General features: G+C 37.8%; 1 protein-coding gene across 2 annotated transcripts; it reads right to left on the bottom strand.

The window, feature by feature from the left end:
• Window positions 1-347: 347 nt before the first annotated feature.
• Window positions 348-16,336, bottom strand: SNAP23 (synaptosome associated protein 23). 2 transcript variants are annotated; one of them, XM_071558335.1, is made up of 9 exons: window positions 16,227-16,332; window positions 13,618-13,710; window positions 11,991-12,095; window positions 11,341-11,382; window positions 10,340-10,388; window positions 9,753-9,870; window positions 6,220-6,372; window positions 5,521-5,665; window positions 348-3,072 (listed from the first exon to the last, which is right to left on the bottom strand). In XM_071558335.1, exons 3-9 carry the CDS (start codon window positions 12,045-12,047, stop codon window positions 3,007-3,009), a joined length of 630 nt encoding a protein of 209 aa, XP_071414436.1. In that variant the 5' UTR covers window positions 12,048-12,095; window positions 13,618-13,710; window positions 16,227-16,332; the 3' UTR covers window positions 348-3,006. The 2 variants fall into 2 exon arrangements, with proteins under 2 accessions (XP_071414436.1, XP_071414435.1); XM_071558334.1 differs by lacking the exon at window positions 13,618-13,710 and having other exon boundaries at window positions 16,227-16,336.
• Window positions 16,337-16,349: the final 13 nt, after the last annotated feature.

The following is a 16,349-nucleotide window of genomic DNA, read 5'->3' on the forward strand; positions in this document are numbered from 1 at the left end:
TACTGAGGTAGAAGATGTTACCCTAGCTAACAATATAAACAATTCATATATTTTATTTCAGACCTATATCACTTGCCCTCCAATTTTCCATTGTGGTAAGACACACATCACCCATCTATTCAACCAGCATTTAGACACTGCATTGCTTTAAGTGCAGCAAAGGTGAATTAGCAACTGGAAGTCACTCTTCCCAACCACACCCATTCCTTTGTTAGTATTAGGATTTCTGTAAAATAAAAATAGAAGGGGAACTTCCTAGTTGCATAATAGCAACTAGTTCTGCCAAGTTTTTCAAGGACAGGAAACTAAACAAAGACATTTATACAAGAAAATAATTTTAAAATGCATTCAGTTATAAAAGTATGTATTTTTTGTGCACAATATATAATTTAACAATCAAAAGCAGAAACGGTAAGCCTTCATTCTTAATAGCATTCAGACATACAAAGATGTACAAGTGTTGATTTCATACCGTAGATACAGAAATTAGGCATCTATTCTACAGACAACAGTAATACAATCCAAGACTTGTTCACTAACATAAAGGCACCAACTCCCTCATGGATTTGGCTCTTGCTGCATCAGAAAATAGTATCAATACTCTGCTAATACTCAAGCTTAGAGTCTCAGAAATTACTTCCTTGTTGGTATTCATTGCAATATTACAATTCTGATACACCAATCACAGCATTCTGTCAGCCAACATGTTAATTTGTTGTTAAAGCTCAGGCAAGTCAAGAATATGGACTTGTAGTGGCAAGGGAGAAAAACATTCCAATGTTTGGAATGTTCAAATGCTACAAAGCAGGTTTGCACTGTGGAAGCAGAAAAAGGGAACCACTTCAGTCTTATGTTTCAGGAAGAAAATAATGTATACTTTGCTTTCAGAACTAGCAGCAAATAATCCTTCAGTTAACCTGAAGTTTGTAAGAAGGGGAATAAAGCTCATCCATTCCCCACACCTTCCTATGCAGATGGTAGTTCAAAGTTTACTATACAACGTTCTTAAAAGTACTTCTTTGCTACTTTTGTTTTTAAGCACATAATCTTCATTTACTAATCAGGCAACTAGGTAACTTTTGAAATTCATTGGCTTTCCAACAATTACTGGAAGCTAGACATGAGCCAATCCACACTACTGAAGTATCTAATCCCCTAAAATGACTTTACCTTATTCACATAAGGCAAACTGCCACTGGCCTATTTACTACATGCAGCTGCTTCATCCTTTGGTCAGTTGTTTGGGTGTTTTTGTTTGGTTGGGGTTTTGTTGGTTGTTTGTGTGTGTGTGTGTGTGTGGTTGCTGGTTTTGGTTTTTTCTTTAAATATCAAGTTGCCTTGGGAGTGAACTGAAAATATACCAGTAACACTGACTGTATTTCTGCTAAAAAGAAAACAACACACTTAACACTGTTTAAATATTTCAATGGATTAGTGCCATCTCTAGCCCTGGAATTCAATATTAGTGGCTACAGGATACTTGTGGACTGTCCTCCCCTAAAAAACACCCTATAATGCTATTAGTTTTAATTTTTCTTCCAATCAATGTGGTCTGAAGATTTTTGCCATCCAACACAGAGTATCACAGTTCAGTTCAAAGTATCATTTTCAACTTTAAAACTGGCATAGTATATTACTTGGAGTTAAAATTATATAAGCCACTGGCAATTTAAATACTGTAAAGATTTAGAGAAAGTCCTGGAGATAAATCTAATTATATCACAGTAAAACCAAAGTACTTTTCTTCATAGGAGAGAGCTGTACCTCACCTGGTCAAAATTCTCTATTCTGCAACAGAACAGTTTACTTGCAAGCAACCTGAACACATAACATTTCCAACTGCCAGTCCCAATATCTGCAATAATAAACCAGTCAGGAATTTATTGAGAACTAGTTTATTTAGAACTACCATACAGTTCATAAATAGCTTCTGCTTCCTCCAGACTTGTGACAAAGAAGTTTCATAATAAGCTTCTCTGAATTTGGTAGGTTTAAGAAGTGCCCCCAAAGTCATTACTGAGAGCAAACTCTGCACTAGATCATTATTTTGCACTGGAGAAAGGCATAAACTGAACTCCAGGGAAAACTGGCCAAGAGATAATAAGATATGGGATTCAAGAGAGTTGCATGCTTGTCTACTCAGTTTCTCCCTGTTACAATGCATCACTCAAACAAAAGTTAATTTTCAGATGAGGGGTGTAAAAATTTCCATCAAATAAATACTTTAGGGAGATAGTTTTATTTTCATGTGTGCACAGGGTTTAGATCAGCCATATATACACACACAACAAATATAAGGACAATGCAGCATGATTTCCTAGTCATGGCCTCCAAAGTGATGCCAATTCACAGTAAAGAAATGGAAACCTTTATACCCATCCAGTTACCATGACCTTAAATTTCATGTGGTTAGGAAGACTTTTAAAGCCCTCAACCCACAAGCTGTAAGTAATGGGCCTCTTCAATTCTGTGATCCATAAACTCAACCCCAAACCAATCATGTGGTTTGGATTGTAAAACTATGGTTAGCATGCTAGAGATACAAGTTAGACAATGTTCACCAAGTCCCTATTTTAGTGAAGACACTCAACTTATGAGGTATTTCAAACAGTGCAAAGTGCCCTCTCCAACTTTCCACAACTGTGAACTCAGGTTACCCTGCTTGTTCAACTTCAATAAAAGGACTGTATTTTCAGTGCAGGAAATTAAAAATAATACAAAGAAAAGAGGAGGAGGAATAAAACATGCGAGAAGATTCTCAAAGCCCTAATACTTTCAGCCCTGAGCAGTATAAAGGAAGGGAAGGCAGATGAGTAGAAGGAAGTTGGCTGCTTTCTTTGAGTCAAGGCCATGTTTACATGAAGCATTAAGAGAAAATTAATTACTATAGAAAGTGAACTGCTTCATTTTTCCCAGCCCCTCTTATTAACGAATAGAAGTTTCACAGATCCATATGGTGGTTTGCAGCTGGAGAGACATTGTGTCATTGAACAATGACAGCAGGCTTTAATTGTCAATTAATTTCTTGGCTCTGACGTTGGCTTGCTCAATGCGATCCCTGTTTGTATCAGCCTGAAAGAGAGAAATTCATAGATCATTTGCAGACTCCATGCAAAACAATTTAAAAATTCAACCTTGCATGAGCTTCTGAATTGCAAGGTATTATCACTGTAGTAGACATAAGGGAAGTCAGCATATGCTGTCAATTTTGACAGAAACAAAATCTGGAGAAATAGTTTTCACTCCTTAGCTGACTTTCAAAACCTAGCAGCTTGCCGCAGCTGGTCAGGAAGGATATTAACAAAACAAGGGGATAAAAATTCCATCTCTCCAAGCTTTTAGGCATCTTAAAGACCTCTACAGAGCAACAAAGTTGCTCTGAACTAGAAGGAATAGTTGAAAGCGGACCTATGGCATCAAGTCAGAATTATTTTGCTTAGTGCAAATCCCTGGTTTTCATTCATACACACCCCAGAGTCCTAGTGCCATAAAAATAGGGCATTTGTAAGAAAAAGCTCTTAATTTTATTATTGTTTTACTGCCATAAAGCATGAAAAGCCAGCTCAAACATCTAGGTTGAACGAGTGTCAAAATACAGTTTTACTGAAAGGTACAAGGAGCTTTGAAATAGTTCCCCAGTTATCCAACCTGCAGCAGGGAATGTCCTCCCAAATGGAATTCCTAAGAAGTTCTACCTGTGCCAAGTATTAGCAATTTCACACCTTCATACTGCAAAGGCCTAGGAAGAAGACAGCTGCAGTTCAATTCCTTCCCTCCTGTTCTCACCTTCAGGTAAAGGCGACAGGCAGCAATCTACTATATAAAAGTAAGACTCAAACCTGTTAACAACACTTTAGAACCACATTGATCTCACTACTAGATTTATTTCTAAGAAAAAGGCAGTAGCTTAAGATTCATTACAGGTTCATTCAGACTAGCAGAAGTCACACAGTCAAGTCTGTGGGTTTCCCAGTTGAGCTGGAATTAAAAAAAAAATAGAAGTATCGACTCTATTAAGCTCTATTAAGCTTAATACTGCACTTTGTTTCTTGATGACACTGCCCTTTGGAGATTTACACTCAACATGTTGATTTGGTTTCCATAGTGTTCACTAGATTAAAAAATGTTATTGACAGAAAAGGATTACTTTAAATATCCTGAGACAGGTTGCCAGCCTCAAACCCACGAATTGCACTTTCATTTTTATTCTGTTCTGTAAAGCAATTCTAACTTTTCATATTAGTAAGACTCAATCACCAAAGTTTATTCAGACCACTAAAACAAAAGAACATCATTCCAAAACCAGATGCTTGAATCCACTAGAAACACTCTTACTAAAAAAATAGTAATTCCCAGTTGCAGTTGACCAGGCAATTTTCAGTCTGCTTTATAAGTTGTAAGAATTTCGCACTTTGTTTAAAACTTCAAGGAATTTTCCAGTGTACTTTAAAAAGTTTGAATTTTTTTACCTGATAATCAGATGTATAGTTTCAGAGAACAGTGAAAGACAGTTAAGACATGCTCCACAGGATCATGTTGATTTGCCTTATTAATATGACAACCCTTTAATTATTAGAAAAAACTGAAATGCTGATGCAGGTACAACCAGTATTTTGTCAAACTAGCTCTGCATATTTGAGAAAATCCCATTTCTCTTGTTTTTACCCCTACTGCACATTTAACTTTGCATAGATTTGGATTTTTTGCCTTCCCATTTGTCTTAATACTGCAGTTTTACAGTAATCGATGTTCACTTCTGCTTTTTGAAATCTTTAATATACACATTTCAAAGCATTCGTTTCCTTCTAGACCAAGATGTCGGTAAAAGAACTACTCATTTCAGAATATGGGCATTTCTAAAATAGGCCTAAATCCTCCTTAACTATTCCTTTGAAAGCTTCCCCCCTCAAACATATGTATATATATATGCTTAATCAGTTTGGGGAAGCTAATATTTAAGTAATATAAAGCAATACAATTATACAAAAAAAGAAAGTTAACTATGACTAACTTCACATGCAGACCATGTCCCTGTGCACCTACAAACCTCACTATTCCAAACTCTCCCCAGCCCCAATATTAATTTGGCCACAAGAATTAGGGCAATGAATTACCTGTGTTTTATTTTATATCTATTTGTTACAGAGATTTTTTTTTTAAATTCCAGAAGAACCTTCCTATTGTTAAAAATACCTATTCCCTACCACATAAAAGATTTCCTGGAAGCAATAACCCCCCCGTTATGCCTCCAGTAAATATTTGTCCTTTTGAACCCATCAAGTTTGTTTTCAGAGTAAGTAGTAACCTGTGCTGTATATTTAGGTTTCCTGACACACTGAAGCATTTGAATTTTCAGCTACGTACCCAAACATCAAGGAATATTTCCCATTCAAGTCACTGCATCCTAGAGGACGATATAACCTTAATGGATATTTACTGCAAGTACCGACAGATAGGACATTCCTCATAACTTCAGTAACAATCTCTAAGCTGAAAGCAGAGAACACCTCTGACACTTACCTTTATATTTATCCGGTCTATTTGTTTATTCTGGGCATCAATCTCATTGCCCATATCCAAAGCCATGTTTTTCAAATTCCCAAGAATGTTTCCTACTTGAGCAAGGTTTTCATCCATTTCATCTTCTCTGGCATCATTTGTTATTCTGTTCAAATAATTAAGGTAATGTTTCAGGAATTGAGATCTTGCTTTTCTCTACTCTAGATTTGCTCTAATAGGACTTGTTTGTTGCACAATGTATTCAAGCCAAGGTATGGTTTTCCCCTTTCAAAGCCCCCTGCATTCCAAGCAAGCATCTAGCAAAAGAAGGTGCTAAGCTAGCCACTATTACAAAAATAGCCTTAAAAATTTAAATAACAATGAACAGAGGAAGTTTAAGATGTGAGTTTATCTCAAATATATTTTATGACAGAGTCCCTGATATTTTTTACAGTCCCCTCAATAACTGAGCACTAAGTTTGATAATTCTCACTTCCAGAAACAGATGGATAATACCCATATCATGAAAAAAACCAACAAAAAAAAGTAAGATGAACACTACAATACTTAGAGCATAGGTATCCACCATCTCCCCTCTAAGCAGTAACAACTCCTTCAACTTAACTATTTAGCAACTTCACCTAATATTCATCTGAAAGAAGCTGACAACTATAACTCAGAATTTCTGTACTTTAGATTGAGGAATACGAACAAGCAAACCTTGTAATATATCCTCCACTTGGTGCTCCAGAAGTCTGAGACTGCTGCAGGTTTATGCTTCTCGGCTGCATGGATATCACGTGATCTGCCGAGCTCTCCATTCCATCTCCCCAGGTTGCTCTGTATGCCTTGCTGGCCTCGAAGTTCTTCGTCCTGCTCCGGAAAAGGAAGACATCTGAGCCATTACCTCAGAAATATGGCTTCCTGAGGGAAATTCAGTACTAATCTAGGGTTTTCAGTAACATTCGTCTTGTGCCTTAAACAGATTTAGTTTTGTACAGATAAAGCCTTGTCTATATAACACAATTTCTTATATCTTGGTATTAAAAACAACTGAGTTACTCTAAGGACAGGGATTATTGTTGTCTTAAGCTTTAACACAAGAACAGTAATTTCCTTAAAGTAACGTACTTCAGCAGAAGACAGAAGCTTATCACAGTAACAGGAAGGCCTACATATCATAAGATAAAGTTGCACTTCCAGCAGGACTTAGTATAGAGTTGTGATTGGTTACTCTTCAGGAAGAAATGGGGATGAACTACAAAAACTCCCACAAACAAATAGCTATTCTATGCAAGAAAACCACTAATCACTATGGGTTTTTTATCAAGTTTTTGTTGTCAAGCCTTTCTTTTTAATGTTTCTCAGGTTAATTTTGATTATGAAATAACAGTAATCATGTTTAAATAGCTCCTTCATTCTGCAATTCAACTGTACTAACTTCATTAAATCAAAACAACTCACCATTACACTTCTTTCACATAATTCATAAAGAAAAAAATAAAAGCACACTGACACAAAGCAATCTCAAGAATCACAGAGCCACATAGGCAAGAAGGGAAAAAAACGTGACAGAATAATAACTGATCTAAGTTGAGGTCAGTTCTCATGAACCTGAAAGAACATATTTTGAGGAAAATATTCTCATGTTCACCTTGTTTACTGGTATTTTCAGGTTTAAGCTAGATAATCCAGACTCTACTGCCACTTTTCTGCTTCTTTAAAAGCCTGTGAAGGGAAATCTGTAGTGTCTTTCATTACATCTAACTCTACAGTTACAGGTAATAGATGCAATGCCTCTCAGTAGGCCAGATGTTTTTACATTTGAAGAGTTGTGAAATTAGCTGCAATGAAGAAATATTCCCCTCATTCTACAGGCATTTATGTATTTGAAATGGGAAATTGTATTTCAAAGGTCAGATCCTACAAGAAATAATCTAGAATGAATACATGAAGGGAAGAAATGGAAGAGTTTCTCAGTTCACAATAGAAATATTGCACGCAGCAAAACCCTAAAGAAACCTAAACTAGTAATTCTAGCTCTTTGTACATATACAGGCTTAAAGATCTCTTTAGGTTTACTGCAACTAGATTGAGCATCATATTTTAATTTCTTTCATACTAAAGCCATAACAGCAGGAGAACTTTGCATGATTTGCTTCCAGATAAGCAAACTCTTAAGTCTCAGAGGCAACTGTGAGGACTTAATTAACAGAAAACAAGTGGCACATCTGAAGAAGACAGCTAGAAAAAGAACTGTTCAAACCAAGCACAGTTAAGAACAAAACTTTCCACCATCTGTTTTTAAGAGCTGTTTTTCAAATTACTGTATGTTCACTTTTCTCATGTTTCATTTCTGTAAGACCATGGCAATTATACAACTTGCCAAAGCAGCAAGGGCTCAAGCAGTTGTTCACCATTTCCACAGCTCCTACCCTCTGTAGTAATGGACATTTTCCATTCACATCAGTATTTCAATACATCCCAGCACAAGGAGACCTGCATGCAGACAGACATTGTGCACATGCAAGCAAAAACGCAACAGAAGCATCACTTCAGACAGCTGGTTAAACAGGCATCTGCACTACTATGACTGACCTTGTCCTAAAATCCACTTTCACCAGCTTAAGTGAATGCAGCTTCTTATCCTAGTCTTCATTTTTAGAAAGCAAGCATCAGTGTTAGGGGAGAATGGAAAAGAATAGGAAAGACCAACAAACAGATAAATTGTTATTAGTACATAGATTGTATAACAGTACTGTCAGTATTCTGTCTTTTCAAAAAGCTTTTATACATAATCTAAGCCTAGGATAAAGTAAAAAGGCAGTATTTAATAATTCAGCAAGTGTTCTAGTTTAGCTTTATGCTTTTATGAAAAAAATGAAAAGCTTTGGAGATAACTGCCTGACAAATAATTCTGACATTGACAGGAAGATTGATGTACCAGTAGATATATTAAAGTCACTGTTCTCTACTTAGCATTCATTAGGTTCTTTTCTGCACATTACTGCCCAGTTTGGTACACAACTCTTATTTCTCGTCTTGTTATCTGTGTACTTGGAATGCCACAAGAATTCACAAATTCTGAGCTTGCCCCATGTAAACAAGCAGCTTAGCTTCAGTGAAATAAGACCAACAGCCACAGAACACAAAGACTGAGTGTGTCAAAATGCTCAAAGTCCACCAGCTTGATCCAACTAATACAAAGCAGTAAGCACACCTGTTCGGAGATCAGGACAGAACTATCTGTCTTTTTAAGGGCCTAAAGCTCTAAGAAGTTCAGCCTTAGAAGCCATTCACATCTATCCTAAATGATCCTCAAAGTGTTATTCTATTGGATAAGCAGACTCAGCTACTCCAAGGAATTTTTATCTAAACTTCTGCTACCTCTCAGCTGAGCCGTAAGATTTGAAAAAAATTTAGCCAAAGAGCATAAAAGAATAAATATACACATTTTTCACTTCAATTACTGCACTCAAAATAATTTATTTCTCCATTTGGAAGAAATATGATTGCATCCAATCCACATAAAGTAATTTGATACTTTGCTGCTAAAAGGTAAATCTAGCACACCTTCAAAAAATAATTCTGATCATTGTTCAGGCTGTTTCAGTGTTTGCAAGTACAAATCAAGTGCCATACAAGATTAGATTGTTCAACTGACTTAGATGTGGTAGCCATAACACTGATTTTATAAAGGTACTGTGAAGTAGGTCAGCAAGAATTTATATAGCCACTAGTGAAAGATTAGAGCTTTAACACCAACGTCTGGTCTGTTCCGCTCTCACCCTCCCTAAAGCATAAATATTTTTAAATGCCTAGAGAACCAATATTACTTTTCTAAAATGTAAGTTTTCTTGCTTTTAAGTTAGTACAAAAGTACTTTTGTGAAAAAATTATTTTTGGAATCAAATTTCTCACAGACAGGCACTTGCATACAGCTATTTGCAGTCCTATTTGGTCTCATCTGCATGGACAGTATTCTACTACATAAAAGCTTTAAGGAGATTAAGGCAAAATTGTGTAGGATGTTATACAGCATTTGTATTTACAGTGAAAGGGGCACAATATATGGCTCAATAAAAGTAAGCTTTAGTTACTCTGACACAATTTTAAAAGGGTGCAACTTTACAAACGAAAACAATCAACTGTGTTAGCATTTTTAATTAGCTGTTTTATTAGTGAGCATCTCCTAATACAATAGTTATTGAGAATACTCTAAAACTTCAGACCCAAGTGCCAATATAACTGACCTGTTACAAGGACAGACACAGAGCCCACAACATTTGTTGAGCTCTGTCAGTGTCCTTTCAGCTTCTCTCATGTCCTTATTTATCTGGTCCATGCCTTCTTCTATGCGATTTAGTTGTTCTAGGAGAGAAACAAGTAACCTGAATAAACATGGATTGAAGGAAGATGGGGTGGGGAATATTAACATTTCTTTCAAGCAGGAACTTACAAGTTGCAGTTCTATCTTTATACCAAGACTAAAGCCTTTTTTCTTTCTCACCTTTTAGGATTCTTTTATTTTTAAGATTAATTTTGAAGCAGCAGTTCTGTCACTGCTTTTACAATAAATGCAGACAGTTACATTCATGGGATGGTTAAAAGAAGCACCTTCTCTAGCAGAAGTGTATTATGTTGTAACTAACATTATCTCTGAACTACTTGAAAACTTTTAAATACTACAAACATTTGGAAAAAAAACAACAAGCAAATCTTATTTTCAGATCGTCTTTAATAAGCCTTTAGTTTCAGCAAGAACTCATGAATGATGATCTTTTTCTTACAGTCATAATAGTGATTCTTAGTGTCAAGAGAGGAAGAAGGAAGAACTTACCTCCTTGCTCACCCAGCATGGTAATAGTTTTGACACCAACATCCTGGGACTGCAGAAAGACATTTAGTTGCAGATGTAAAACTAGATTTCAATACAGCAGTGCAAAATCTGCAGGTCTTGATAGTAAATTGGATAATCCACCCAAATTTATAATAAAACACCATTCTAGAAATAACTTCTGTAGTAAACCTATTCTAAATTTCAAATTAGATCTTATGTTAGGCTGATGAACATCTCACCTGTTACAGTATCTTCAATTAGTGGGCCTTTTGTGAAGGTTTGTTTTTTGAGAAGTGAAATTTGGTTCTTTCTTTATCCCTACACCCTTCAATAGGGCTTTAGCCCTGAAAGCCAGATAGAACAAAGCAAAACAAAGCCTGCAAAACCATTCTTGAGAATTCACCACAAGAGATCAGGAAGAGAATATTTCACTGCTAGTGTTTTAGAACACAAAGCAAAAGAAAATAGCACTGAAGAATATACTCCAATACAGCTTTTTGCTGGCTCAAAGTCTTGATTCTAACAAGCAAGTTGCATCCATGCTTTACTGTAAATTGGCAGCATAGAACGAATCACCAAACTACGATACCAAGAGAAATTATGTTGGCTCACTACATGCACTTAGTGTTTGTGTTTGAGAGGTATTCATTCGGCTATGCTGATTCAAATCCCTCTGATAACAGCAGCACCTTCAGCAACCCATAACAGCGTGGGGGAATAGATTCCTCATGCAACCTCACTCACAGGTGGCATCTGGAGATGAAGTCATTTTGTTTAAGAGGTAAACAGGTGAAAAGGACATGGATCCTTTTGTGATCTGACATAATGTGAAATTCATGAAGTTTAATCGTTCCAACTCTACTACTGAATTAAGTCAGCACCTTCTACTGACATGTGTGTCTTGAGAAAGACAAAAAGTTGACTATGGTAACTTTGTTACAGTTAAGATGTTGCTTCTTATACTTAATAAATCCACAGAGAATTCTAAAGTTTTTCCTTACCTCAATGGCCAAGCCAAGAATCCTTCTTGTGCTCTCCAAAGACTAGAAAGAGAGTTTTAAAATGAATGCATTAATAGTGTGTGTATATATATATGTACATATGTGTATATATATATCTATGAATATACAAATAAGTGTCTGAAAGTCTTCTTTACCAGTTCATTGTAGTAAGGCTCCTAATATACAAAAGTTCACCATCCTGTCTGTATTAATACACACTACAATACAGTCATAGTAGCAGCACATCAGGGGTTTTTTTGTTTTGTTCTGGGTTCCCCCCCCCCCCCCCCCCCGTTATCCCACTGGAAGGTCATTATAAAATAAGATACATTCAAATCAATTTTAGTTAAATAAGAGAGTCACAAAGTATCAATACGATTAACAATACTGTAGGTACCCAACCTCATTGTCTCAGTAATCAGGACTGTGTGATCAGTACCCAGTCAAATCGGTGACTACAATTCACAAGTTTAAATTGATTCTTATTTTCAGAAGTAGCCTTCACTCCAGTATTTACTAAGAAAAGTGAAAATTTAAACCATTCAGCTATACCCTTGCAGAATCAGTACCCTGGTCTGTCTATTTTTAAAAGATATTCTAATCTTGTCAGACAAGTTTTGTAATCCCACATATTTTCCTATAATATTTACCTCATCAGTGACCTGGTTGGCCCTCAGCTGAATTTCTTCAGGTGACAGTTCCTCCATGATGAGGCAATATTACTCCTAAGTGATCACGTTAAAGAGAACCTTCCCCTGTAATAAGAGATACCAGTTAAGCATCAGAAGTATCCTTTTATCAGTATTTAGAGAGATGAAACTAGAAGACAGTTCAAAGAATGAAGGCCTATACATTTCATTCTACTTGGTATAACACCTGGCTGGGACTAGAAGACACTAAAATAATTATTCAGCTGATATGACCTAAGTGAGATGCTAAGAGAAACTTGAGAACAACCAAGTAAATGTAATAATTTAGTTTCCAAATTTTTGGTTCCAAAATATTTTTGGAAAATTGTATTGCTACTTTAAGGTAAAAAGAAAATCAGGAAATGGGGTCTTAAAATAACAAACTTACCCATGCTGGAAAAGTACAGGGTTTGCCCAGTAATCCAGAAATAAATTCAGCAAGGCATTTGAGTTACCAGCATAAATGTTAAGTGTTCTTTCCATTCCCATTGAAAGAGTTCAACAGTCATAAAAAGGGAAAACATTTTCATAGATAAAAACTGCTTTAGAAGACTCCAGTAACACTCTAGAAGTAGTTGTTATGATATGCTGAATCCCTCAAAAGCAAAAGGATTTGCAAAAATTTTAACTGGTATGTCTGTAACTGTAGCAAAGGTTTACAAATCTACCTCTCATAATAAATATTATTTTCTTATTTTCATAACTGAAGTTCCAGGGGGGGAAGGGAAGCATTTGAATTGATAGACCCTCAAGACCCAAGTACTGATTTACGCAGACAGCAACAACATAAATCATCTTTGCCACTCACCTTCCCAGACCACACGGTAAAAAATTAACATGTTTTTTTGTCTCTCTCATTGGTCTGAGATACTTCTCTGCACCACTAAGGGTTCTTCTTACAAGTGTTTTCATTATTATTCAGAAATACTTACAAGCTATTTATACCAACACATTCAGTTTCCAATGTAAAAAAGTTCCAAAAGCGATTACAATAAGGAGGCTGCAGTGTTTGCAAGGGGTTTCCATAACAATCATCATCTGAAGCTTATAAGATACTTTCAGGTTAATATAACCTATAGTAGGCACACTACATGCTGTTTGAATATGCTTTTTCTCAGTGCCAGCTGAGAAGCAATTCTAATGCTCATTAGCTCTAGGAAAAAAGAAAACTCACTTCCTTTCTTTATGACAGTCATGGTACATTCAGGCTCTGCTATCCAAAGCAGTCACTGATCACAAAAGCACTTACTGATCTTTATGAATTTAAATTAACTGCAGGGCATCACAAGGCCTAATAAACTGCTTGTTCACCTCCAGTTACACAATCCACCTCTGTAAAAGACCTTGGACAGGGAAAGGCTGTCAAAAGTCACAGGTTTTATTAAACCAGACAGGTCTACTTGCATTAGACCAATAAACTGTTTGGATTGCTTGCACCAAACCCACCTTGAATAATACGATTTTTGTCCTGCATCTCTGGCTAGAGATCTGCAACAAGCAGTAGTTTTGTGCCCCTGACAGGCTGAATGCCTTTCAGAAATTTCTCATATATCCATCACATTTGCTAAGTATCAAACTAATTCCTTACCATTTGAAGGTCCTCTATTTGAACCCACTCCCTTTGCAATGAAGATAAGCTTCTAATCAGTATCACAAACTTTTCTTCCTCCTTCATCAGTAACTGTAAATTAGAAGCTAAGCATGAATGTTTACGAATTGTTGTGGGTTTGGGGTTTTTTTCTGGTGATGATATTTCGGTAACATCAATAACACACAGGAGACTGTGCCTTGGTTCTGTAAACGGAGAATAATTAAGACATCCACAATTTTCTTGTGAGTAGGCAGTAAAGTGAGAGAAGAAACCAACATAATAGTTTTGGCCACGGAAGACAATAGCTGTGAGAACTGACAGTTGGTATAAGATTATCTCTTTAATGTCAAAGCCATAAGGTTTACTAAGTTTGCCTTCTAAAATAAACTTCCTCTCTCACTCAAAAGAGCTACTCCCAAGCTGTGAATGAACCATACAACTCCTACAAAGTTTTCTAGCCAGAACCCATGCTTACATCTTCATGTTGTCTTCTTCAAAATCTAGTAATATTTTTTGCAGTTGAGAGCTAAATGTAGCAGAGTTGAGTGGAAAACTTTCATACATGCATGTCCAAGTTACTCATTTCTATAAAGTCACGATATGAAAGAATCCTACCCTTTCTATTTCCAGGTAACTATATTTGACTACCTCTTCATTTCAGAAGAAAGAGAAAGTAATAGTTGTACTTCACCCTTTTAACATAAGCTACTAGTAAGAATACCAAAAATCCTACAGTTCCCAGTTCTTTCCTGGGATCTTTCAAATACATATCAAGGAAAAAAAAATTGTTCTCACTCACTAGATCTAAAAGTAAGATTAAGAAATGCAGCCTATGCCTATTTACCACAAAGAGAGGAGCTGGGTGATGACACAACCCTGCTGTGGCAGCACTGACGGAAAGCCAGTGTACCATGAGCTGGTATTTTTAGCCATTGGTGAATTGGTGCAGCTTCAGGTGATCATGGAAGCTCTCAAGTGCTTCACTTCTAAAGTGAGCTCTTGCCTTCACCAAGAGACAAAAAAATTAATGAAATAATAGTCTTAGATACGTGAATGTTAATTAGGAAATGTCTTTGCATACTTGCAAAGATCAAAAATTAGACAGCTTACAAGTTAGATAACTTCGTTGTTCAGAGTTGAAGGTTTTTGCTCTTTCAAATTCATCATATTGCTAATATAGAAGTTGTTTTTCTTAAAACCCTTCCTTAACAAAAGCAGCCATCCTACTTGTTAATTAGCTGAAATTCATCCAGATAATGCAGGATAGCACAAGGTATCAGCACCAGAATGTCCTTCTCCACATGATTATGCCTACAAGATAAATAAAGCATCTGTGACCCTGGGGAAGAGGCCAAGGCCCAAGAACAGGACACTACTCCGCATGCTTCCTGCTTTCTCTTATCTGCTTCCTGAACACACTGTACGGAGGCGATAGCACAAACCCAGGCACTAGCAATGCCACCTCCTCTGGGCAGTGTGTTCAGTTTCCACACTGTCCTCAACAATTCATTTTTGTCCCTGGAAAAGCCTCGTGAAACCTCCTCCAAATTAGTTACTGGCCAAGAGAAGTTGAACTTCGATCCTCATGGAGACAGTAACAGATTCCACTTCTTCCGATGACACAAACTGTGCTGTATAATAATCCATTTCAAAAACTGCAGAGGAGGTCAGGCATTCCTTATTAGACTGTCAGTAAGCAATTAATTGCTTAATTCAATCAAGAAAGCAATTGACATCATAGGAGGGCTTTCCTTTGTCTCTAGAGACCTCTCAACATCGCTGCTCTCTCTACAGCAAAGAATCAGGTTTCTTTATGAAGGGGAAGTAAAGCAACGCCCTCAGCTCTGAACAGTGAGCATTGACTGCCCTTTGTAAGGAAGCAAAAAAGAGGAAGGTAAATAGCCAGAGAAGTTGCAGAAAGAAATTTCCAAAGTTTCTTTAGCTCGTTCACTTAGGTTTCCAAATCACGTGTGCTAAATTGATAATCTTCATTGTGTGCAAGTGAAAGAAGGGGGAAAAGTGAAAAATAAAGCTAACTCTTTATTAGATTCCCAGAAGGGCCAAAGGCATCGAGACGTACAGCTGAGCAAATCACTAAAGCACAGGTGAGGTTCGATGCTTTTTGTTCTCTACATACCACAACAGCACCTTAACGATGAGTTGGAAGGCAACAGGACACAACACAGGTTTAAAAAGACAGAGCAAATGGGGGATTTTCTCCTGTATCCTACTAATAGCTCCATTCACGGGCCCTCACCACTCAAGTGAAAACCACGGGGACACGGCGGTACCGCCGGCGGCAGAAGAGAGCCCGCGGGGCCTCCCGCACAGAGGGACCGGGCGGGCACAGCCCTCGGCGGGGGCTCCGAGGGTTCGGACCCGCAAGCGGGCCCGCCGCTTCCCCGCCACGCCCGTACCCCGCGCAGCCGAGACCGAGCGGCACCCGCCGGGCCAGCACGGCCGGGTCGCGGCCGTGTCGCCTCACAGAGGCCCCCGCTCGCCCCGCTCAGGGCGCTACGCGGGCAAGAAAGCAGCCACGGACCGGATCCGCCGGGCTGCTGCCCTGTCCGGGGCGCTACAAGCTGACAAAGCCCACCCCGCCGTACCTGCACCAACACCACCGCCGCTCCTTCACGCCGAGCCGAGCCGAGCCGAGCCGGGTTGGGCCGCGCTCCGCCGCCCCTTTAAGGTGCCATGTCCCGCCCCTGCCGCCCCCGGAAGCGGAAGGG

The sequence above is a fragment of the Pithys albifrons genome, chromosome 6 (genome assembly GCF_047495875.1).
Source record: "Pithys albifrons albifrons isolate INPA30051 chromosome 6, PitAlb_v1, whole genome shotgun sequence".
NCBI lineage: Eukaryota > Metazoa > Chordata > Aves > Passeriformes > Thamnophilidae > Pithys > Pithys albifrons.

Coding starts and splice junctions, on each gene's coding strand:
- SNAP23 (XM_071558334.1), bottom strand. CDS start 12,047: ATGGAGGAACTGTCACCTGAAGAAATTCAGCTGAGGGCCAACCAGGTC. Junction 11,383..11,990: donor CCAACCAGGTCACTGATGAG/GTAAATATTATA, acceptor CTCTCTTTCTAG/TCTTTGGAGAGCACAAGAAG. Junction 3,073..5,520: donor TAGACCGGATAAATATAAAG/GTAAGTGTCAGA, acceptor TCTCTCTTTCAG/GCTGATACAAACAGGGATCG.